Below are 24,397 nucleotides of genomic sequence, written 5' to 3' on the forward strand. Positions count from 1 at the left end.
TGATTTAAATAAGGAAATTAGTCAAGTTACTTATATATATTAACTATGTTTTCATACAAATAAAAATTACAATCATTCTTTTGGGAATACATACCCCAAACTAAGCTCTTCCTAAGAATTTCAAATAGAAAAACGTAACTGGACACAAGAACATTTTGTGTATGATAAATTAGTTATCATAACAGCTAAACAGGTAATTAATTTATCATACACAAGAAAAATAATAGAATTCACAGCTGTTATGGACCTCCCAAGTCATCACTACTTATTCATTGAAGCTTCACCGAAAGCTACATTGGAAACACTCTGTTCAAAGTCTCTGTTTTTTATTTGGCCATCTCCTAAAATAAAATTGCATTAGTTTCAGAATAAACCATTCTGAAACAAAAATGTGTTCTAGAGAGTGTGGTAGTGAGGCGCCAATGATTTTTAACTTTTAAATCAAAAGAGTCCATTTAAAACTTTCTATCATGACCTAATTAGGTGTTAATATTTTGAAGACGTGTTGGAAGGTCAAGCAACTAAGCAGTAGGCTCCTTCCTCCAAGATCAAGGCTAATGTTTCCATATGGATTTCGTTTGTAGCACTTTCACCTGCCAATCTATTCCATGCACTATCTCATTTAATAATGAGTTCATGAGAGTAAAAGTGCCAATTTGATACTTAATATTTTTCATTCCTGAAACCATAAGATAGAAGAGAAAAATAAGCCAAAATCTTTCTGTTCAACATGTTTTACTTTTTACTCTCTCAATCTGATTACCTGAGTGGTCCACCAGTTCCAAATGAGTATTCCTCATTTCCTATTCCTGCCACTCCCCCAAGGCTTGGAGGTAGAAAGTTTAATTGGAAGGATTAATGCAAAAATGAGTTCTCAGGTTCTAAATTCATTTTGGAATTTGAAATAGAATATGTGAAACAACATATTCATGAATTTAATTCCTGTATTAAAATTTCTACATCCTTATTCTATTTTTACACATATTTGAATAAATTTAGTAACATTAAAACTTTAATCAGTCAGGTTCAAATTATTTATGAAGAGAATACTGTGGTATGAACAAGATTTGTCTTTTTCCTTAATAATCTGCAAAGTACATACATTCAGAAATGAAAAAAGTGAAACCACTTAAATATCATAAAACTAAGAAATGATATACAGAAAGAAGTACTTTTCATTCTAATCATTAAAACAAACAGACACAGGTAATTTCATTAGCAGTAGGAGTAGATGTTTAGGTTTCATATTTCTGAAAGGGTAATTTTTTCCAAAATTGTAAACATGAAATATCAATTTGCATCAGTAGATGGCAGAAAATCACACACCACAGAACTAACAATTTTGCTTTCCCTCTCACATGACCAAATGAAACCGCTGAACTACTTCAAAACAGAAGGTTGTGATGGCAGTAAGTCTTGCAGCAGGGAAGTCAAGGCAATAGTGTGACTCCAAGATGGGGCTAATTCACCTGAGGTGTGAGAAGAGCTCAAACAATATATATACAGAAAAGACTTTCTTTCAGACATGTAATTTTATACTCCAAATGCTATGCTGAAATCAGCCTGTGCAAATATAAGTATGCAATGTGCCTAAAGAACTGCACATTAAAAACACACATGGGTACTGAATATCTATGAGCTGGTACAGAGCTAGGTACCCATTTAATTAGGGCAAAGCATTATCACTATGCTGTGCTCTCCTTCACTATGCTATGCCACGTTAACTACATTACGCTAAACTTTACCCTGCTGTCTGTGCTATTCGTTAGTACAACCTTGCACAAATGTCTTTCTGCATTTTAATACTTATAACATACAAAGTTTAGCCTGGCAGTCAACTAATTGCCCTCTCCTTTCAGCCAAAGAAACTTTCAGGGTTTTGATCTCACAACAAGCAAGAGCCATAAACACTTTTAAGGAGGTTTCTGTTAATTCAGTTGGCTTAAAACCATGTCAGGGAATAATAATAATAACAACAACAGCAACAAATGATTATATAATGCCTAGTTTATTGAAAGGTTTGGGGTAATTTTAAAGTCTAAAAAAGTCTAATTCCCAAGTCTTTTAGTAAGCCAAATTTGATCTATGAATTAAAAAAAAAAAACTATAAAATGGGCTAATACGTAGAAAGTCTAGCAAAATTTGCAGGACTTCTTTCCAAATGGAGAAACACCCCAAGCCTGGGGACCTGATACAACATTTCAGAGATCAGTAGGACTATGATTTTAACTTGAAATATTTTAAAAACTTAAGGTTCGTCACATTTAAGTTTTACTTTATTAAACATAAATAAGTTATTTGAATACTAAGGAAATTTTTCACATCATAAGATTGAAGTACTTAAAAAGGGAAATGAACATATTAAGTATACAAATAAGTTTGGAATGTGTGAAGTCATTTACTTAGCTAAATGCCTAGCTAAGGGGATCCAATATTCAAAAGTTATAAAATGTGTAACTTTTTCAAGTTTATAAATAGAACCAAAAAATTGTAAGTTGAACTTTGAAGCTTAAGAATTAGGTTTCTAAAAGTTGTAACTTATAGTTGAATTTCAATTTTAACAAATTACGTCTCTGAAGAGTTTTTTCTACACACAAAAACAATAGGTAACAAATAACAATGCCTCCTTCATACTGGTTATGGAGAGGTTTTGCTCTTCGCAGGATGCATGGCCACAGTGAAAGCACTCAGGAGCAGATCCTGCTGTTCTTGTTGATATGACCTTTGTCATTAAAGCGCTACGCTCTCTAATTCACTATCTTGCCTAGATTTGGGGGAATGGGTTTAAGTCAAGAGAACCTGCATCGCTAAAGAGCAAACCAACACTGCCTTTGTATGAGACACGATTTAGATTGATTTTACTTCATGCAATGGTTCTTTTTTTTTTTTTTTTTTTTTTTTTTTTGCGGTACGCGGGCCTCTCACTGTTGTGGCCTCCCCCGTTGCGGAGCACAGGCTCCAGACGCGCAGGCTCAGCGGCCATGGCTCACGGGCCTAGCCGCTTTGCGGCATGTGGAATCTTCCCGGACCGAGGCACGAACCCGTGTCCCCTGCATCGGCAGGCGGACTCTCAACCACTGCGCCACCAGGGAAGCCCCATGCAATGATTTTAAGAAATACTCAGGGGCTTCCCTGGTGGCGCAGTGGTTGGGAGTCCGCCTGCCGATGCAGGGGACACGGGTTCGTGCCCCGATCCCGGAGGATCCCACATGCCGCGGAGCGGCTGGGCCCGCGAGCCATGGCCGCGGAGCCTGCGTGTCCGGAGCCTGTGCTCCGCAGCGGGAGAGGCCACAGCAGTGAGAGGCCCGCGTACAGCAAAAAAAAAAAAAAAAAAGAAATACTCAGTATTTTTAGAATAGAAGGGAGTTATCTCAAGATCTAAAAAATGATAAATTATTATTACCTCTAATCATGCCAAGAATAATCATTGATTGAATACTGAGCCAGACTTATTTTCACTGCAGGTATATTTACCCAATGATATAAAACTTTCCAGATGTTTAATTCATTTAGATAAATATTTTAAAGTATAGTTTGACAGTAACATACTGAGCCATTTCACTTACTTATAGCCCCATGCAGTTATTCCTAATATGAGGGCCAGCACTAAAATGGTGCCAGCAATTATGCCTATTATGATATTGGTACCAGCAACACCTGGGAGGAAAAAAGAAACAATGAAGATCAGTGTATATAATTGAAATTTTGATATAAAATTCTTTCAGGAACTTTATTCTCCAGATATGTAATCATCACACTAATAACATTATTTGTTTTAAAAAGTGGGTATTTTTTTCTTTATACAGTTTTAATTTTAGAGAACTTTTTTTTTCAAATTTTGTTTATTTATTCAGATATAATTGACACATAACATTATATTACTTTCAGGTGTATGACAATGATCTGATATTCATATATACCTTGAAATTAAAAGTAGGTATTTTTCAAGGGAAGAAAAATCGACCATAACTTAGCAATCCATATCAATTGTTTTTTTAAAATAAATAGTTATTTCTGTATGTTCCCTGCTAATTCTTGTCCAAGTGCATTTTGCACAGTTTTATTTTCCATGTATTTTTCTGGAAAATATAATAAGGTCATTGAACTAAACGAAAGAAGAGTAAAGTTAAGGGGAAGAAAGGAGGGGTGATACTACTGTATCACCATATAGCATAGCATCCTCTGGGGAGAAATATTTAGAAATCCATGTTCTTTTTTACCCTGATCTCTTTCTCAGAAATTCTAGAAATGTTATTGTTCCTATCACTCCATTTTGACAACCAGTGTAAGGTCCTTATTTTGTGTGATACTTTGTCTATGTAAATATAAGCTTCTAAAGGGGGAAAACATGCCTACAGATGAACAGAATCAGGGCTCAGGTGGTGTAGATGATGGAAGACTATAGTTCCCAGTCTTGACAGTAATGGCTGTGGCATCCTAGAGAAGGAAAAACCAAAGGTAAGATAGAGTCTGGTGAGCTGGAGGTTGGTGCTGGTGAGGTGTGAGAGCGAGGCTACACCAGACTGACCCGAGGCCAGGGCAGGGCTGGAGCTCAGGACCGGGCAATGGCACTGTTGTGTCTGGCAGCATCCACTGTCAGGCAGGCTGCGCTGCAATCCTTAAGGGATCACAGCAGTGAGAGCGGCCCAGTGAGTCAAAGGCCTGGACAACAAGTACAAGTGAGAACCCAAGAGCAGAAAAGGCCTGGCTCTGATACCAGGAGACCGGTTTTGCTGATAATGACTTATACCCCATGTTAAATTGCAGGGCTCTCACCCAGAGCAGCTCAGCTATCTCCTTGTCTGCTGCACTCCTGAGGAGTCCTTCTGGACTTCAAAGGTCAGTAATCATGGGTGACTGGAGCATATTCCAATTCCCCATGACAGAAATGGCAGCCTCTCTATCTGGGAGCCTCAGTAGTCACGGGGGATAGCATGGCTCAGGCATCTAGGAGACTGGCCAACTCCACTCTGCCCAGGTCTTCTGTGGGATGGGTGGGTACAGATGCACCCCGGGACATTGGGATTTTCCTACTCTAAGACCTAGCCTATCTGTCTACCCTTCCTTTCCTTCCAGGGATTTAACAGGGATCAATAAACCTGAAAGCTAGTCCTGATTACTTCTAAGCAATTGTATGACTTTTGACGAGTTAATTAAATCCACGGATGTGAATAGCTTCATCTCTGTATTAACTTCTGGAACCACACTACTATTGCTAAGACTGAGGATGCCAAAACCCTAATCATTCTGTGAGTTTCATTATTAAAGTCACATTGGCTAAGATGTTTAACTTGTATGGATGATTAGAATGAAAATAATAATTTTCTCATTCTTTGGAGGTGAATGGATGTCAGGATTTCAGCATTATTTTATGCAGAATACTCAATAACAAAATGATAAAAATAGTTTAAAAGGGGACATTCATCTCCAAGGTATCTATCTGCATTTAATTTCTACTTCTCCATTTGGGCCACTCTAGCTTTTAGAACTGCACCCACTGTTTGTTATACATGTCGAACCCCTTCCAGGCACCTTAGCCAAGGTTACTACTTCTAGAATTACCTACAGTTCAGGCTACAGAACTGGAGTTGAATATAGATGAGGTTCTTTAAGAAAGAATATTAAAGTCAACAAAATATTTTAAAATCAATTCCCATTTTTCCTCATTTATTCAGTCCCAATATATAAACATATAAAATATATAAAATATAAAATCAGACACTTAAGAATTTTGACTACTTTCTTCATTGAAAAGAAATGGTAGGGTTTGTTGTCAGTGCCAAATGAGTACAATACTTGGAAAATCTCCATCTGATATAGGACAAGATCCAGCTAAATCAGTAGACTAAATTATATTCAATATTTCATATCATTACAAGTTAATGGAAACAATCAGTTTCATAATATGGGCCCCAAGTATATATTGTAATTCATTATTATGTGGATTTAACTTATATTTGAGTTATATAAAAATAATCTAAATGAAACTTTCAGAAGGGCAGTTTTCTCCTTCCTTGTGCATAAAGACCACATAACGGGACCAAATTAAGTACCTACCATTGCCAGACAGAGTAATGCCAGCCTTTGCATCATCATTGTAAGGGAAGTAAGTGCTGCAGTCCTCACCTATCCAGTGTCTGTTACACACACACTTCAGCTCATTACTGCAAACCTGAAATCCAAAATCAATCTAGAGTCAATGCCAAGTCTCTGGTGCAGAGGCATGAAAAATAAACATTAATTTCTAATTATTATATGCCTAGAATTTGATGGGCCTGAAAATTTATTGGTACTTTCTTCCCACTACTACTTTATATCTTACTCAAGTACTTAAAAAAATATTTTCTAGAGATCAACAGCTGACCCAGAGGGAACAGTGAATTTTAACAGAGGAATGAACTTATATGTCTAAAACAAAAATCAATGAAATGATTGGTTTGAATTTCATTAACTCAAATTTTATTAGGGAGATTTTAAAAACTGAGCAGAATTATAATCATTTGGCAATTATCCAACACAAAGGTTTCTTTCTTCTTCTTCTTGTTTTAAAATAAATTTATTTATTTATTTATTTTTGGCTGCGTTGGGTCTTTGTTGCTGCATGTGGGCTTCTCTCTAGTTGCGGCGAGCGGGGGCTGCTCCTTGTTGCAGTGTGCAGGTGTCTCATTGCGGTGGCTTCTCTTGTTGCGGAGCACAGGCTCTAGGAGCATGGGCTTCAGTAGTTGCAGCGTGTGGGCTCAGCAGTTGTGGTGCATGGGCTTAGTTGCTCCACGGCATGTGGGATTTTCCTGGACCAGGGCTTGAACCTGTGTCCCCTGCACCAGCAGGCGTATTCTTAACCACTGCACCACCTGGGAAGTCCCTAAAGTTTTCTTTCTTCTAAAGAAAGGATCTTTATACCAAAATTTTATTCATCTTTTAGGAAGCAGATGAGATGAAGAGAAATCTGACAAAGAAGAGGGGAGGCCTGAGGCTTTGCAGTGGTCTGAGAAGAAAGCTTCACAAAACTGCAACCTGGGCACCTCAACCCAAGCTCCAGAGATTAGCTACCTCAGGGTCATGGAAACTGAGAATTCCCTCAAACAGAGCCTAGGAAAAAAATTCACATAAAATGGCACCAATTTTTAAAAAATTATCAGACAATAATGTCCTCATTTATATATCCAGGAAACAGAATCTATACCTAAGATCCTATGATTCCAAGCAACTTTGAAAGGAGTGGGAAATAGGAGAGAATTCAGTTAGGGTTAAGATCAGAGAAGCGCTTCAGGAGAGATTTTGACTGGATAGGTTTGTCTTTTGTCTGCTTGAATTTGCCAGAAGACAACATACATGCAGATCTAAATGTAACTATAAAATATGATTAACAAAGTGCAGATTTCAAATAATTCAGATTAGCAAATTTCTGCAGATTAACAAACATGCAGGAAGAAAAAAAAAGGCCTGGGTTTGAGACCCCACTTCACCACTATCTTTTCAACAGACCATAACCAGGCCAACTGGTTTCTCCAAGTATGTTTCCATATCATACAACAGCACCAGTGACATAGTGACAAGAACAGTGATACCGATGTACGATGATCATAATAAACCCAGTCATAGCTAACGTTATTGAACACTCACTATGTCACAAGGATTGTTTTAAGTATTATGTATAAGTTACAGGTGTTAATTCATTGATTCTTCACAACAATCCTGTAAACTAGGCAATATTATTATTCCCATTTCACAGAGGAAGAAAGTGAGTCACAGAGAGGCTAAGTAGTTTGCCTTAGTCACCCAGTTAGTAAGGAGTAGAGCTGGGATTCAAACTCAGACTGATTCCAAGCCCATACTCTTAACCTACGTGATGTATACTATATAGAGAATATCTACTCTATTTCTCATTTTAATTTCTGTCACATATACAGAGTTATATTAAAAATACATAGAATATAACTTTTATAATAATTATGCATAATTATTAAAAATTATTGGATGCTATTTGCCACCTGATTTACTTGTGTCTATCACTCATTTACTCATTCCTTAAACAAATTGTTAATTGACACAACTGTGTTTCACACTCAGGACTTCTAGATGAATAAGATACAGTTATTCATTAGTATAATGATCAAGAAAGAATTCCATTATTCTTTTCTCCCATCCCCCCAAAAAGCATCTCTCCCTAGCATCCTCTTAATTATTAAGGAAAGAAGACTTAGCAGATCTCTTTATAGGAGCAGAACCACTTACTATATGTCTTCTCTATTCTCCTGTGCCATCAGAATCCCTATCCTTTGGCAAAAAGTAACAATTACTACTACCTCCCTAAGGAAATTCTTGGCATATCCCTTAGGGATATACATGGAATGACCAGGATTGAAGGCTTACAATTCCAGGACAGGGGTCTTTTACCTCAGCTGGATAGTATAACCAGTTTAAGCAAAGAATCCAGAAGGCGAAAAAAAATAAAATCATAGCCATGCCAAAAGAAAAAGAACAAGAAGTTTTCTTTAGTGTACGAATTCCTAACTGAAAATGTCAAAACTGGAATCACTAACAGAGCATGTTTATTTAACCTATAAACTTACTTATATAGGACCTACATTATCAGATATATGACTTAACATATAGAATTTGGTCTTTTAAATACCACCATTCTTTCCTTTTATTTCTGAGAAACATTTCCTTAATTATTCTGCTTCTATTTCTAGCAGTTATCCTCAGCTGGTACCTACTGTTGTGGCCAAGGCAGTTATTTACGGTCTGTTCTAACGGGTCAGTGCCTGGATCATACCAGTTGTTAAATATTGTGGCCATTGCCCCTGCTTTGCACTCCCTTTTTTATTCCATTATAGTTTGTTAAAATTTGTCTCCTAAGTCACTTGTAGAAAACTAGCATTGTATTAAAGATCAATTTAACCTAATAAGAGAGGAAGACAGAAGAATTTGGTTAGGAACATTAAATTTTTTCTTATTCCCACGCTTTCATAGATTACACGGCAGAAATATTCAAATGACTATGACCACATGATGGTTTACATACCAGCTAGAGAAACATGGACAAGCATGTTTTCGATTATTACAGAAATAAGCAGTTTAGGGTCTTGTCTGTTTCTGTGATATAAAAGGACTGAACAGTTCCCCATGGTGAGGTACTGAATACTTACTCCATTTCCTGAACAAACAGTGCCTTCTTTAGTGCTTAAACAAGTACTAAAGTTGAAGGAAGCCACAGGAAGACACCTGTGTTCTAAGCACATCATTTGGGGACCACAAGGTGTCCCATCTTCCACATAGCCAAGGTCTATATCTTCGTCAAGCTTAACATGCCCACCACTAAAAATAAATTGAGAGCAAAAAGAAAATGGGATTCCGTGAATTCACATTCATCTTGAGAACATGCTTAAAAACTTAAGAGTAGGCAATATCACTTTCTCTATTTTCTCTTTATTATCTAATAAAAAAACAGTAGCATAAACATTTTCAACCTTTAAATGGAGACAGCAATTGAATCTTTTGATCTAATTCCTTTCAGAGATATTGATATAACTTAAGATTTAAACATAATTATTATAACAAGGGCCTGAATTGAAATGGCTTTATCATTTTGCCTTGGCTATCATGTACAAGTCAAGTTAGCCATTATTACTAGCATTTGACTGGATAAACAAGTAGGTTTCAAGATGTCAAATATATTTCAAACAAGGATGAGAATTTTTGGTTTGGGTCTACATTTCCCAAAAAAGATTGTTCTATTAACAAATTACAGCTGACCTTTGAACAACGTGGGGGTTCAGAGTGCCACCCTTCCCCACAGTCGGAAATCCAAGTTCCACGTCCACAGATTCAACCAATGGGGAGTTGTGTAGTGCTGTAGCACATATTTATTGAAAACAATCCACATAAAAGTGGACCCTCATAGTTCAAACCAGTGTTGTTCAAGGATCAACTGTATATTTGAGAAGACTATACTACTGCAACAGCTATTTAAAGTAGCAAGCCCACATATTATGCAGGAATAAAAAATAAACAGGATAAAAATAAATAAATTAAATAAACAGGATGGGAACTGAAAATGTATATTCATAATCAGTTTATGCATATGGTACCATGTCAGTGCTACTATAAAAATATCCAGGGCCTCCCTGGTGGCGCAAGTGGTTGAGAGTCCGCCTGCCGATGCAGGGGATACGGGTTCGTGCCCCGGTCTGGGAGGATCCCATATGCCGCGGAGCGGCTGGGCCCGTGAGCCATGGCCGCTGAGCCTGCGCATCCGGAGCCTGCGCGTCCGGAGCCTGTGCTCCGCAACGGGGGAGGCCACAACAGTGAGAGGCCCGCATACCGCAAAAAAAAAAAAAAAAAAAAAAAAAAAAAAAAAAAATCCATTCTTTTTGTTTATTTTTAGCAAAATTATGCATGCACATAGTTTTAAGAGACAAATTGGTTTTTAAAATGCGATAAAGCGATCCACTGCCCCCGACTGCTCCGTATATCCCTCCCTGAAGGAAACCAGTTTCTACTCTTAATTGACTCATTTGTTTTTTATGTACATATCTTTAAATAATGAGTTTGTATCACTATTTTTAATTTTTCCATTTTAAGTGTTATCAATTGACTTCCCTCTATGGAATCTGAGAATTCTTCTCTCCCCTTCCTTCCATCACATATTTTGTTGATCGATAGTTAAATCAATAACAAATTGTGCATTATTATGATTATGTAAGTTATTTAGTTGAGTGATATAGTACGCCATAATTAAACCCCTTTCTTTTCCTTGTACAACTTTTTGTTTTCCCTCAGGTTGGCAAGTCTCTTATTTGTTTGTTGAAGTATCACTACCTCAAAATTAGTCCAATTCTGCTGTTAAAATCTCCACTTAAGATGTGCCTGAACATCAGTTCACCTTCCTGAAATAATCTCTCCTGGAGTTTCCACCTCAAGTTTCCTCTGCTCCTATCTGATTTGGTTGGCTCCTGTAAATGGTTCAGAGATGGACATCTTGGATTTCCCCTCACGATTCATTGGAGGATTGCCATATCTCTAGAGCATGGTGAGTCTCTTGTTTCCTAAACCCCTTGTGTTTCTTTCTTAGTTTACTTCTTCATTTTGGTGCAGCACAATTTCTAATAGCTTCCTGAGAAAGGACACAGGGGAGTAAACTCGGGGGAAACTTGTGTATTTAAATGTGACTTTATTTTCTACCCTCACACTTGATTCATATTTTGCCTGGGTACAGAATTCTAGTTTGGAAATCATTTTCTCCATTGTCTTCTGGATCCCAGGGCTCTTGTTGATACACCCTAAACCATTCTAATGCCTGATCCTTTCTTTCTTTCCTCTCTGGAAACAGTTGGGATCTTTTTCTTTGTCCTAAGTTTCTGAAATTTCCTAACGATAAGTTTTGATGTGTCTCTAATTTCGCTCATTGCACCTTGCACTTGGTGAGCCTGGCAATATGGAAATTCAAGTCCAGCAGTTCTAGATAATGCTCTTGGAGGTACTCATTGCTAATTTCCTCCCTGCTGTTTTCTCTGTTCTTTATTTCCATTCCAAAATGGGGAGCTTTGCTCTATGTTCCCTTTCTTTGCCTCTTTGCCCTATTTTCTGGGAGATAATTTCAACTATTGAGTTTAATTTCTGTCATCGTGTTTTTAATTTCCAACAGCCTTTCTTTTCTTTTCTTAATGTTCCTCATTTTTAAAAATAGCACTCTATTCTTGTTTCATGATAGAAATGTCTTATCTCTCATAAATGTTGATAGCTGGTTGCTGTATTTTCTGTTGTTTGTTTCTCTCTCTCCCTCTCTCTCTCTTTTTTCATGTTAGAGTCTTTCTTCACAAATCTGATAATCTGCTCATATTTGAGTTGGGGAACCAGACAGATGATTAGAAATTCTAGGACTTTCTGACTGAATACCAATGAGGCTGGACCACTTCTATACAAATCTGATATTGATATTTCCTGCTGTCCTTCAGTTTGGAAACCTTCTGTTTTATTTTTTGCAGACTGTAAAGCTCAAATCTTTCATGGGAGGGTGAGCAATCCCCAGTTTAGCTGAGTCAGGGAAGCAATCTGTGGATCTAGCAGCTTCTCTAACAGACTTCACCTATCTTCTTCATTTTAGCTCCTTTCCCAATCTCCAACTCGTTTACTCCCTCTTCCAGAAGTAGATGACACTGCCCATTTTTGAGCCTTTCGGGACTGACAGTATGAATTGGGTTATTTCTTGGTTTTCCCCATTACTGACTTAGGACTTCAGCTTTCTTAGTTTTTGTTTGTTTGTTTGTTGTTGTTGTTTATCTATTTTATTTTATTTTTCATTTTTATTGGTGTACAGTTGATTTACAATGTTGTGTTAGTGTACAGCAAAGTGAATCAGTTATACATATACATATATCCACTCTTTTTTAGATTCTTTTCCCATATGGGTCATTACAGAGTATTGAGTAGAGTTCTCTGTGCTATATAGTAGGTTCTTATTAGTTCTTTGTTTTTTATATATAGTAGCATGTATATGTCAACCCCAGTCTCCCAATTTATCCCTCCTCTCCCTCTTACCCCCTGGTAACCATAAGTTTGTTTTCTACATCTGTGACTCTACTTCTGTTTTGCAAATAAGTTCATTTGTACCCTTTTTTTAGATTCCACATATAAGCAATATCGTATATTTGTCTTTCTTAGTTTTGATAATCATCTACCACACATCTATTTGCTCTCCACGTTCCAAAATTATGTTGCTGTTGTTTCCACTCCCTTTCTCTGCTTCCCTGTGGATAAATGAATTCTAAAAAAGATCCATTTGGTGTCATTTTAGTGGGATTTCAGAAGGGAGCAAAAGAAGATGCATATATTTAATCTACTGATTTTACCCAGAAATCCTCTTTCATTTCCCTTAGTAAGAATGAAATGCAAACTAAACCCTGAAAGATTTTACTGACCAATTAAACATAACTCTAGCCACCATATAACATTCCGCAGTCAACTAATTCTCTTCTTTTCATATCTTTTCTGTCAGGATTTCCTTAATCACCTCTATGGACTAGAGTCCATTTCATCTTACTAACATACACATGGACTGAAAACAGAAGTAATCCTAAGCTACATTCCTGGGAAATAAGATGACTAATGTTCTCATAGAATGGTTAGATCATTACCTGCAGTTTAATGTTCTTGCCTGCTGTACAACTAAAGTAGATGTGATTTCACCATCGAGTTCTCCAAGCCTCGGGATATTACCAATGTTCGTACACAAAAGGTAACCACAAAGCACATCCCTGTGTCAAAAAAGTACGAAGTATTTACTTTACTTCTTTCTCCAAAGACATAACAAATCCTGTAAAGTTAGAACAATAACCTTATCTAATTTTAGCATTTGTTTTTTTATCAACTATACTATTTCCTCAAATTATAAGCAAAATAAAATGAGCTCAAATTAGTTTACCCCTGCTTTAAAAAGTGTCTTCTCTGAAACTCTTGTTGGTGCACCAAAATCCCAACTGTGTTCTAGCCTTTCCTTTATTGTCCATTTAGTATTTATCTAAAGGAAATTACCCATGAAATAGACTTTTTTTATATCCAAATCTCTTTCCCCATAACACATTACTGGATATACTAAAACATTTATTAAAATATTTGACAAGTGAATGAATGATCTTTGGATGAGTATTCTTTTAGAATACAGTGCTTTCTTCAACCTGTGGCACCAGAATTAAAGAAGAGTTTATACGTTTCATATACTTTGTAGATTCTCAACAACATAGGCTCATGATCCCTTTTTCAATGTATGTCACTACTCCCCCAGCTATCACATACAATTCTAGTTTAACTTGTAAAATATTTTCATTTGTGCTAAATACTATCTTACTTATTCTCTATATTTAACACATTTTAATTGTTAATATAATAATGATAAACACATGTTCTAATAAATATCTTACAAAGACTGATTAGCAGGCCAGCAAGACTATATATGGAAATATTAGGCTTTATCAGATAGAAAAAGAGAAAAATTAAGACTTGTATCTATCACCAACATAGAAAAATATGTATTATTTCATTCTTGAAAAATATTTTTATAAGTTATATCATTTTATTATATCTATCATAAATGAATATGCTTTCTTAACACAGAAGAGATATGCATTGAACATTTTTTGTTGGAGTTTACTAAATACTTTAGGATATATAAAAAAATTAGACATGATTTTTATCCCCAAGGAAATTATACTCTGGATGAGAAGAGAATCATATACATTAATCAATTATAAAACACAGAGTTGGCAAAAAGGGCCATAAAAATAGTACAAAGGGCTGTGGGAGTTCAGTGGAGAATAGGGAGAGGATTTATTTCCAGAGTAAATCCAGAAATAATTTACAGAGAGAGCATTGTCCAAGCGGGGCTTTGAGGATGGCTAAATTTTTGGCTGGTAATGTAGTGAGTATAGAGGGTGCTTCCTAAGGAATGAATAGCACAAGCACAGGCGTGGAGGTAGGACAATAAAATGTATTAGAAATGGCCAGGTTTGCTAGACTTTGGAAGAGCAGAAAAATATGTAGGTTGGGGCCAAATTGAGGAAGAGGTAGAGAGCCAAGCTAAGGTTCAGTTTTGTTTGTTAAGCAAGACAGTGTGACATTCAGCAAAGTGGTTAAGAGGGAGTTCTAAAATCAGACTGCTGGAATTCTAATTCTGCTTCTGTTATATCCTAGTTACATGGCCTTGGTCAAATTAATTAACTGTGTCTCAGTTTTCTCCTCTATAAAACAGGGTAAACTGCCATAAAGATTAGATGATATAGCTTATGTAAAGTGTAATACAGTGCTTAACACATAGTGTGCGTTCAACAGACGTTGGGTATTATTCTTACTATTAATTAGGTATGTGGAACCAGTGAAATTTGAACAAAGAATTTTTGACATGGTCAAAAAGATTCAGGAAAAGATTATTCTGATGAGAGCATGCTAGAGACTGCTGGCATAGAAAACTAGTAACAGGCTTTTGTAATAGTTGAAGAGTTGATATAGGTCTTAGTTGGGGTAATACAATAGAAGTAGAAATGAAGGGATGAACTAAAGACAGAGGGTAGACGAGTAAAAGAGAATAATGAACATGATTTGGCATTTGGACAAGGAGCCAGAGGGCAGGTGGCATCAGGGATCACCCTGAGGCTTCTAAACAGAAGGATGGTGACATATTAAGACCTTTGGCAAAAAGAGGCCTTTATAAAAGTCAGAGCCAGTTAATTCAATCTACCAGCACTGAGGACATATTCTGTTGGCTTTAATTTTTGTGGCCTTTGAGAGGCTGACAGGTGTCTTCTAGGTGAGAAAGTCCTGAGGCAGCTATAGGCATGGCCTGAGCCTTAGGGGAGAGGTCAGAACGTGTGTTAAGATTTGGGAGCTTTCTACAAAGGCGATGCTGGAACTGTGGGAAGAGATGAGATGAAGAGAATGCTTTACAGGATGCAGAACACAGGAAAGTCCTGGTCACTCAAAAAGTAGTGCCTGCAACTGAGGTATAAACTCTAGCTAATTGGGCTTCCCTGGTGGCGCAGTCGTTGAGAGTCTGCCTGCCGATGCAGGGGACATGAGTTCGTGCCCTGGTCCGGGAAGATCCCACATGCCACGGAGCGGCTGGGCCCGCGAGCCATGGCCGCTGAGCCTGTGCGTCTGGAGCCTGTGCTCCGCAAGGGGAGAGGCCACAACAGTGAGAGGCCCGCGTAACAAAAAAAAAACAAAAAACAAAAAACAAACTCTAGGTTATTTCTCCATCTCACCGTTTGTTGCACTGTATCCATGTGTCTTTGTCTCTCCCACAGTTACCCTTCTCGGTGCCTTCAATATTCAGTTTCTCATAGCAGTATTTGTCTGATGCTGTCACCTCTGAAGCAGAATAGAGTTTTCTATCAGTGAGAGATACACCACATGAGTTGTTCAACATGTTTGCAGTAAGAGGAAGACACCCACGAAGGACTCTCCTTCACTACAATGTTATCAATTCCAAAAATTGTAGCTATGGTTCACAAGAGTTCCCTATACCAAAAGCATCCATCACTCAGGTACATTTTTCACAACTGCTCCTCTGAAACTTGGAAAACAAATCTATTTACATCTTTGATAGGACTCAGGCTATAGGTTCTAAGAAAAACACTCCTCAGAATTTGGCCAATAATTAGGGAAAGATGCTACCAAATGTTTCATTGAATAAATACTCAATGCTTTAATCTCAGTGCCAAATATAAAGCACGAATTTCTCACTCAGCAACTTTTATGAATCATAAAGACAATTTTATTAAACGAGTGATGTACTATAATTAAAGATTCAAGAAACAGCAGTATTTCCACCTTGTTTATTAATTTTAACAGCTATCGAAAAATGTTACTCTACTTTTAAACAAACTTGAATTCCAGTTAAATCTCTGAAAGTCAAATAACATTTTTAAGTCATGTCAGCATCTTTGTCAGGATTATTTTTGCTAAAGCCAAGGTTGATAGATGGAGCTATCCAAGAGTTAGATCAAAACAACTTTTGCACTAATCAAAGATGATTGTTGGTATGTATATATAGATATATTTTAAACTAATTATATTGGTAGTTTCTTTTCGTACTTCTTGCTGTCAGCCACTAATTTTTCTTAAGGGGAAGAAGCAAAAACCATATTTCTTTGTCCAGAGCATAAACCTACATAACTAAATTTTTCTCTCATCCCCATGTTTCTCTAGTTGTTCCAAAGAGAGCATACACTTCCCCTCCCAAAAGGATTATAGCCACTGTTTGTGACAATTAAGGATTATCATTATATTTATAGCTTGCTTTCTAATACAAATCATCTTTTGGAAGAGTTTAAAACAAAAACTGCTTTCAAAAGGGCGAGTAATACTTCTGGAAAATATATCACATTTAAATATACATTCAAGTTAAATATGTTTTAGATTTAAATATCATATGTTTCCCTCTGAAAATCTGATGAATTTTGAAAGAAATAACATTAAAATATCTTTGTGATATGGCAGAAATACCTCAGCAGAAATTCACCTATAACAAGGAAAACCAGCTGGAGTTTAAGAAAGAGTTAAGGAAGAAAAAGCAATTCTAGCTAAAATGCTACAGTTCTTATCCAAGGGTGCCCTATCCAGGGTCCATGTCCATTCCATGTGGTGGATGGGTTTTGCCTAAGGATACTAAAGACAGCATAAGAGGAGTTAAAATCCAGGTTTGCTCTATTCTCCAAGCTGCATGCACTAGAGTGGATTTTACCTGCCTGGCAGCAAAGATACTTTCTGTCCAAAGACACTGCCAGCTAGCCAAGAGGTATGGAGCTGTATCTTCTCAAAGAAGGTGCTTTTCTCTAATTTCCACAAAAGTGCCTCTGCTAAGACCTGCAGTGGCTTTGAAAATCCCCTAGTCATAAAGTAGTTGAAAAATTATTTCCAGCTCACATGTCTTTGGGCCAGATACCATACTTTGAAAAGGATCAAGCCATACTATTTACTCACTTTGCCCCCAGATGTATTTGCATTGTCTATCCCTGGTTTTACATCTTCCTCCAAAGCAAATTCCCTAAAATGGAAAAGCATACCCATTAGAGACACAATGTCCCCTTCTGTCAGATAACTGAAAAAGTAAATATGACTAGGAAAACTAGTAGATGAGTATTATAAAGGCCTTTTATCTTCAGAGTTGATTACAAAACATTTAATATGATCTTCCTACTTTGATCAGACTTCAGTGTTTCTTTCATGCTGGTACACATGAAACATTTAGGTAAAGATGAAGTAACATACCTGGACACCATCACATGAATAACCATCCATCTTATGAATATTGGGGGCACACTAGGAAAAGAAAACAGAAGTATGAACCAAATGCACAGCAAAATATCAAGATGAGCTAATCCCTTTATAAATATTTTCATTTTAAAAATAAAGTCTGATAATATAGGATAGTCTCCCAAACCATCTGAAAATAAAAACAAACAAGATCAAGAGAAATCAAAAGGAAATGCAACAATTGGTGCACTTTCCCCTAAAAATATGGATCTACCAGAGGCAAAAGTAGTTGATTTGTAAATCCTTATTTACATATAAAAAGAACTGACAGCAATGACTCAGCTAACTTACACAGACACACTATTCCTCAGAGCAAGAAAAACAAGAGCACAAGACAAAAGCAAGGAAGATGACAACAGATGGAGCAATAGGTATGGTTTCCTCTTTTTCACCATGAGAAGTAACATCGCCCTTACACTTAAAATGACTCTCAAGCAAAGGTTCACCCTGGACATGTTAGAAAAAGACATGCTTTATAGACCACCCACCCCCTTTTCTTTCCTTGTAGCAATTGCAGAAAAGACTGCAAAGCATTCTTATGTGGATAGAGAGTGTAATTTTTAAATTTATTATACCTCTTTTCTAGCATTATAGTAATTACATACTCATTTGAGAAAAGTTAGAAAATGTGAAAAAGTAGGAAAAATTAAAGACAAAAGTGTCCCATTTTCCTACCACCCAAAGACAACTATTTTTTATATTTTGGTACATTTTTTTCCTCTACCATTTTCTACAAAATGTGATATTTTTAAACATAAGTGTAATCAAGTTATAGATAATGTTTTATATTCTGTTTCAGCCCTTGACTTTCATCAAACAAGTTTCCTCACATCATAATAAACTTTTTTGCAGGTATCATCTTTATAGCTGTAACACATTGCCCTGAGCTAACAAACCATATAATCAATGTACTAAAATATTTAGTTATAATTATCTCCAATTTATGCTGTTACAACCAATGGAACAAGAGCATCTTTGTACGTACATCATTTTCGGATTTAGAATTATTTTAAAATCCCTGCTTATCACATAATCACATTTCAAAGAAGTTGCTCTAATATACTTTCATTCCCAGAGCCCATTCACTGTATCTCCATCATCACTAGGTGTTAGCTTAGAAACATAATGCTAATTAGATAGTAGGAAAGGAAAGTACTTTTACACAAAAGATCTTTAATCTCTTAGGATGACTACCTTTAAAATAAAGCATTTTTAATGGTTAAAGTAGATATACCACTACTGAATCCCTCTTCTCTAGAGAAAAAAAGATGTGGGCAGTCTTCATTTTGCATGAATTTCACTCACACTGGAGCATGAACTTCACTCACCATGGGTTTTGTTAAACAACACCAGTACCCCAAGGACACAGTTCCAATTTCAGTTACCACAATAGATTAACTGTGAGTAATTGCATGAAGTACAAACTTTGCTACTAGCACTTCAGTCCACTGATCATTAGGTAAACAAGAGATGCCCATCACAGTCAATGACCCATCTAGTCACTTCTTTCAAAGTCTGTTGGTGATTGGTTGCTGAGCATCTGTTCGTTCAGTTCATGCACGGACAACAGAGAATGTAGATTGTTACCTCTCTCTTTCTGGGTGATACCATGTGACATCTTACAAAATTGAATAATTGAAAGAGGAAACTGGCCAACAAAGATGAAAGTGCACCAAAGAAATGAAAAGTGATGACATTGGAAGAGAAATTCAAGTTAAATATAAATGGTGTAATAGAAAAAAATCACTATGGGAATGGAATGTTGATACTACTGTTTAGCAAAAAACTTCCCATTCAAAACTTCACATCTCTTGGAGATATTTCAGGACATTGAAAGCACAAAGGATAAAATGTCAAAAGCTGATACAAACTTAGAAAGGAGTGTGGCAATTCAACAAGGCATAGAAAATATGCTCACCAAGTGTCATAAGGTTTATGACCAGGAGAAGGCAAGCACAGCTAACTACTCTTGGTAAGTTTTTTAACAAAGAAATAAAATACTATAATTTTCAGTGTTTCCGTTTTAATTTAATATGCTAAATAAATGTTACTTTATTTTTTTTTTGTTTCCCTATTCGTTTAAGACCAACAGTAGGAGAGTTTTTAATCATCTGACATTTTTTAACGATCGCAGAACAACTGTAACTTTTTCCATTGACTACTAGAATAACTTTACGTGGTTTCAGCTTGCATGGTCATTTGTGGTCCTGCACTAATACACAAAGTAAGGACTGCCTATATACATGTACACTGAAATCTGTGAACCCCTGACAAAGTTTATCAACTTCCCTATCTTCCCTACTGACAACTAAATGATATTAAATTCAAGAGCAGCTATTAGTGGCAAGCTGTGTCAGATAAACAAGAGTCAAGACAGGTCCCTTTTCAGAACCCAATACCCCGTGGGTCTCTCTGCCTTGGCTGACTCCTGTTTCAACCAGCTGAAGAGAAAGAGTCTTTTTGATTCCTCCTTCACTAGCTAGACAAAAAGCAAATGGCTTTTACCCTCTACTTTAAACAAAAACAAAATAGTTAAGGCACATATGTATACAGTCTTAAGTTAGTTCAACATTAAGACAAAATCACGCCGAACATCTGCTCAAGCTTTGATTACTGAAACTTCAATTCTCAAAAAAATTAATAAAAGGAGAGTGAGAGTTGACATGAAAGAGAAACATGAGTATCTGGTCCATTTCCATTTCACCTGGGGGTCAGCACACTAAACATACTCCTACTTTTCCCCCATCGGGTTTAGAGAAATTATTCGTAAATTACCTGGCTTGAATTTCCTGAGCATGTTTCACGAATATCACAATCATTTACTGCTTCACGGCATACAGTTCCCATAGGCTGAAACTAAAATGAACAAAAATCAATGTGCAAAGCTGTCAAAGGAAAAAAACTCTCACAGTATCATCTTAAAAAAAAGAAAAATGAATATTTTTTTGGATAGGAATATCTTAAACTAGTTTAAGATGGAAATCTGTGAAAACCACAGTTACTGCATGAAATGTCAGCTTAATTGTTCTCAGAAAGAGTTTCTCACATATAAAGTAATTTGCATAGTCATCACACATAAGCCTTACAAGATCTTGTTAAAATAGGATGTGCTTGATGGTACATCTGTACCAGAAGGACAGTCAGTCCAAGTTCTAGTAATTCTTCCTTCCAAATAGCTTTTGGATTTACACTTTACCCTTCATTCTTACTGGCACCTTTATCATATTTTTCTTTTTTACTTCATAAGCCAAGAATTTGGAAGTTACATTTTGGACTGAATTGTAAAAGTTAGATTTTCTGGCAAAGCTGTTTCCTCACATGCTTTCCTTTACCATCTTCTCTCCTACCTAATTTTTTTTTTTTTTTTTTTTTTTACTTTTTTTTTTTTTTTTTTTTCTTTTTGCGGTATGCGGGCCTCTCACTGTTGTGGCCTCTCCCGTTGCGGAGCACAGGCTCCGGATGCGCAGGCCCAGCGGCCATGGCTCACGGGCCCAGCCGCTCCGCGGCATATGGGATCCTCCCAGACCGGGGCACGAACCCGTATCCCCTGCATCGGCAGGCGGACTCTTAACCACTGCGCCACCAGGGAGGCCCTCCTACCTAATTTTTATACAGATCTATAGCTTGGTCTTTTATTCCTTTTTTAATGTTTTATTATTTGTATTTGTGTATGAGAGTTTTTTTGTCTGTTTTCAACTCAAGTATTTTTTTTAAGTGTGGAAGTTGTACAACTAAATTTTATGCTTGTTGGATTCATAAATTGCAAGAGTATTCATTATAACAAAACAAAGAGATCTATAAAATTATCATCCTTCTCCTTCCCTCTTTAATCCCACTCTCTTTCCTGCTCCAAAATATTACTATTTGGGGAGGGATCCTCCCATTCTTTTATCTCTGTGCACACAAACATACACAGTATTCGGGACCCTTCCCCACCCATCCATCACATACAACTTGCATCTTCTCTCCCTTGTTCACGACCCTCCAGGCATTTGAGTTTCCTGCTGTCCGTAAAACATGAGCAGCACACTGCCAACTGCAATCAGGAGTTCAACAGATATTTTTCAGAAGATCAGAACAAAACTTGTGTTCGTTCATTCATTCACCAAGTGTTTGCTAGGCACTTAAAATGTGCTAGGGACTCTCTAGCCACTGGAGACTCAGTGGAGAAGAAAACACAAGAATCCTGCTGGCAAGGAACTTACATTTCAGTGGGAGTACATAAGCCATAAAAATAAGGAAATAAGTAAGGTAAGTTAATTTCATATACTCTCGTTCTCTTCCTCCTTGGGATTGGTGCAAGCTACAATTCTAGAACTTCTGATGTAGAAGTATGAGCAGATTTAAGGTAGAGTTTATGTGAGAGTGTAAGTGTTCAAAAACTGTCAGGAAAGTTCTTAAAGAAAGCATAGTAAAGGAGAACTTGTTCTAAGTGCTGAGATAAAGCAGTAAATAAATCAACCCAAATCCCTGCCCTCTTGGAATTTACATACAAATAAAAGGAGAAAAAGAGTTAAGAAGTAAATAACCAATGAGTCCCCAAATTATGGCTTGAGGACAAACTTTGGTTGGCTACCTGTTTTTATACATAAAGTTTTATTGGAACACTGCCACACCCATTTACTTCTGTATTTTCAATGGCTGCTTTCAAAGAAAGAGTTGAGTAACTGAAACAGAGACCTTATAACCCACAAAGCCTAAACTATTTGCTATCTGGCCCTTTACAGAAAGTGTTTGCCAACTCTGACTTACAGATATATTATTATAAATACATACAGAAGAAAACAGAGATACATATGATTTCTCATCTTGTTCTTCCATTCCCTCCTTTCCATTCACTCTTCTGCCTGACTCCTTTAGGGATGAGAGTCGGGGTGTGGGGTAGAGAAAGTGGCAGAAGAGATCTTACTTGACTGGTAAAGTTGTAACTTATATTCTGGGATAGTTAACCCTGCCATTTTATTGTATATTTTAATTTTATTATTTTGTACTTGTTCCTTTCAATGATTATATCACAAAGAGTCTAATTGTAGAAATCCAAGAAAAAATGGCATAATTAAATGCATTTTACAGACGGGCAGACTTAAAACACTGAGAATTAAAATAAATGATTGGGGATCCCTGGAAAGCAGCTGGAGAAACTGAGAGAATAAACAGTTGAGGTAGCCAAAATGAAAGAATGTCTGTTTAACATTTGGTTTAATCTTCCTTTTTCAGAGAGTGCTTTCAGAGACCTCTGCCTGTGCTTTGCTTCTCTTAAAACGCTGACAGAGACACAGTGGTAAAGTGGAAACAACAGCAATTGCTGCCAGCAAATCTGAGATGTAACTGCACATTTATTCCTTAATAGCTGAGTGACCCTATGCAGGTTATTTCACTTCCTTGAGACTGGCATTGCTCATTGGAAAAATCTGGATAATAATGCCCAACCCAAAAGTGTAGCTATGAGCATTATCTAAGACAGCAGTCTCAACAAGAGGACACCTGGCAATGTCTGAAGACATTGTGGTGTCATGACTTGGAGGGATGCTGCTGGCAACTAGTAGGTAGAAGTCAGGGATGTTGCTAAATATCCTACAAGATGTAAGACACACCCTCACAATAAAGAATTATCTGGCCAAAAATGTCAACAGTGCCAGGGTTACGAAACCTGGATATAGGATGACATAATTTGAAAGTGCTTAGTACAGTTTCTGGCACACAATAGGGTATTTAATATGATAGGTTCATATTTCACCCTCTCTTAACTCATTAAAGTTAGTCCATCAGCAAATAATCAGTAAGAGAGTGCTATGCATATTTATTCATTCATTCAACAATTATTTACTGAAGACCTGTACCAATTACAGTGTAAATGCCTGGCTCTGCCTCCATAAAATGTACAGACCTGAGGGAAAGGAAGATATTGAACCTCAGAAATAATGTAGAATATTGTACCAGATTTTATATGAGAAGAGAAAAAAGATAGATTTCTTTGAGCAAGGTAACCCCAAGTAACTGTAGTCTTGATGTAGAAGCTTAAATATTTGGGGGCAGGTATAAGATACTGTTGGGAGGATGAAAACAGACAAGGTGTATAACGATGCATTAAACTCTCATGCACAACACATGAAAGGTGTTTTAATGTCTAAAGGGATTTCTTTTGTTCCCTCAACAGCTAATGTAAGAGATATACCAAGCTGAGCACCAAGAAGGGAAGGATCTGTTGAATATCCACTTGGCTTTACAATAAAGGAAACACATCATTCAAAAAATAGTTCCATTTAAATTATATTACATTTTATTTTTATTATTGTTATTACATACATATGATAGCACATTAAATGGTTTCATTTAAAGTGCATGCTCCTCAGAGAGGCAGTAGAGAGAGGACAAACTCTGGGGATTACAAACATTCAGGCCCTAGCTCCTAACTTGGTATAAGACCCAGGGAAAACTACTTAATCACTACAAGCCTCTGTGTTCTCATCTGTTAGATGGGAATAAAAATAGTAATTACTCCTGACAAAGTTTGTGAGGCTCCTGTAAAGCACCTGGCACTTAATCACTCAACAAATGTTAGGTCTTACTATTGTTATTTGGTTAT

General features: G+C 36.7%; 1 protein-coding gene across 5 annotated transcripts in view; it reads right to left on the reverse strand.

Moving 5' to 3' along the window:
- ADAM22 (ADAM metallopeptidase domain 22) overlaps positions 1 to 24,397 on the reverse strand; it is a 235,110-nt gene that overhangs the window by 28,748 nt on the left and 181,965 nt on the right. For all 5 annotated transcript variants that reach the window (XM_060108901.1, XM_060108903.1, XM_060108902.1 and 2 more), the window contains exons 18-25: positions 20,587 to 20,667; positions 17,767 to 17,817; positions 17,479 to 17,542; positions 15,759 to 15,864; positions 13,140 to 13,259; positions 9,153 to 9,321; positions 6,058 to 6,172; positions 3,567 to 3,657 (exon numbers count right to left, since the gene is read on the reverse strand). In XM_060108901.1, coding sequence (XP_059964884.1) covers positions 3,567 to 3,657; positions 6,058 to 6,172; positions 9,153 to 9,321; positions 13,140 to 13,259; positions 15,759 to 15,864; positions 17,479 to 17,542; positions 17,767 to 17,817; positions 20,587 to 20,667 — 797 coding nt within the window. The remainder of the gene's footprint in view (positions 1 to 3,566; positions 3,658 to 6,057; positions 6,173 to 9,152; positions 9,322 to 13,139; positions 13,260 to 15,758; positions 15,865 to 17,478; positions 17,543 to 17,766; positions 17,818 to 20,586; positions 20,668 to 24,397) is intronic.

Source organism: Mesoplodon densirostris, chromosome 9 (assembly GCF_025265405.1).
Source record: "Mesoplodon densirostris isolate mMesDen1 chromosome 9, mMesDen1 primary haplotype, whole genome shotgun sequence".
NCBI lineage: Eukaryota > Metazoa > Chordata > Mammalia > Artiodactyla > Ziphiidae > Mesoplodon > Mesoplodon densirostris.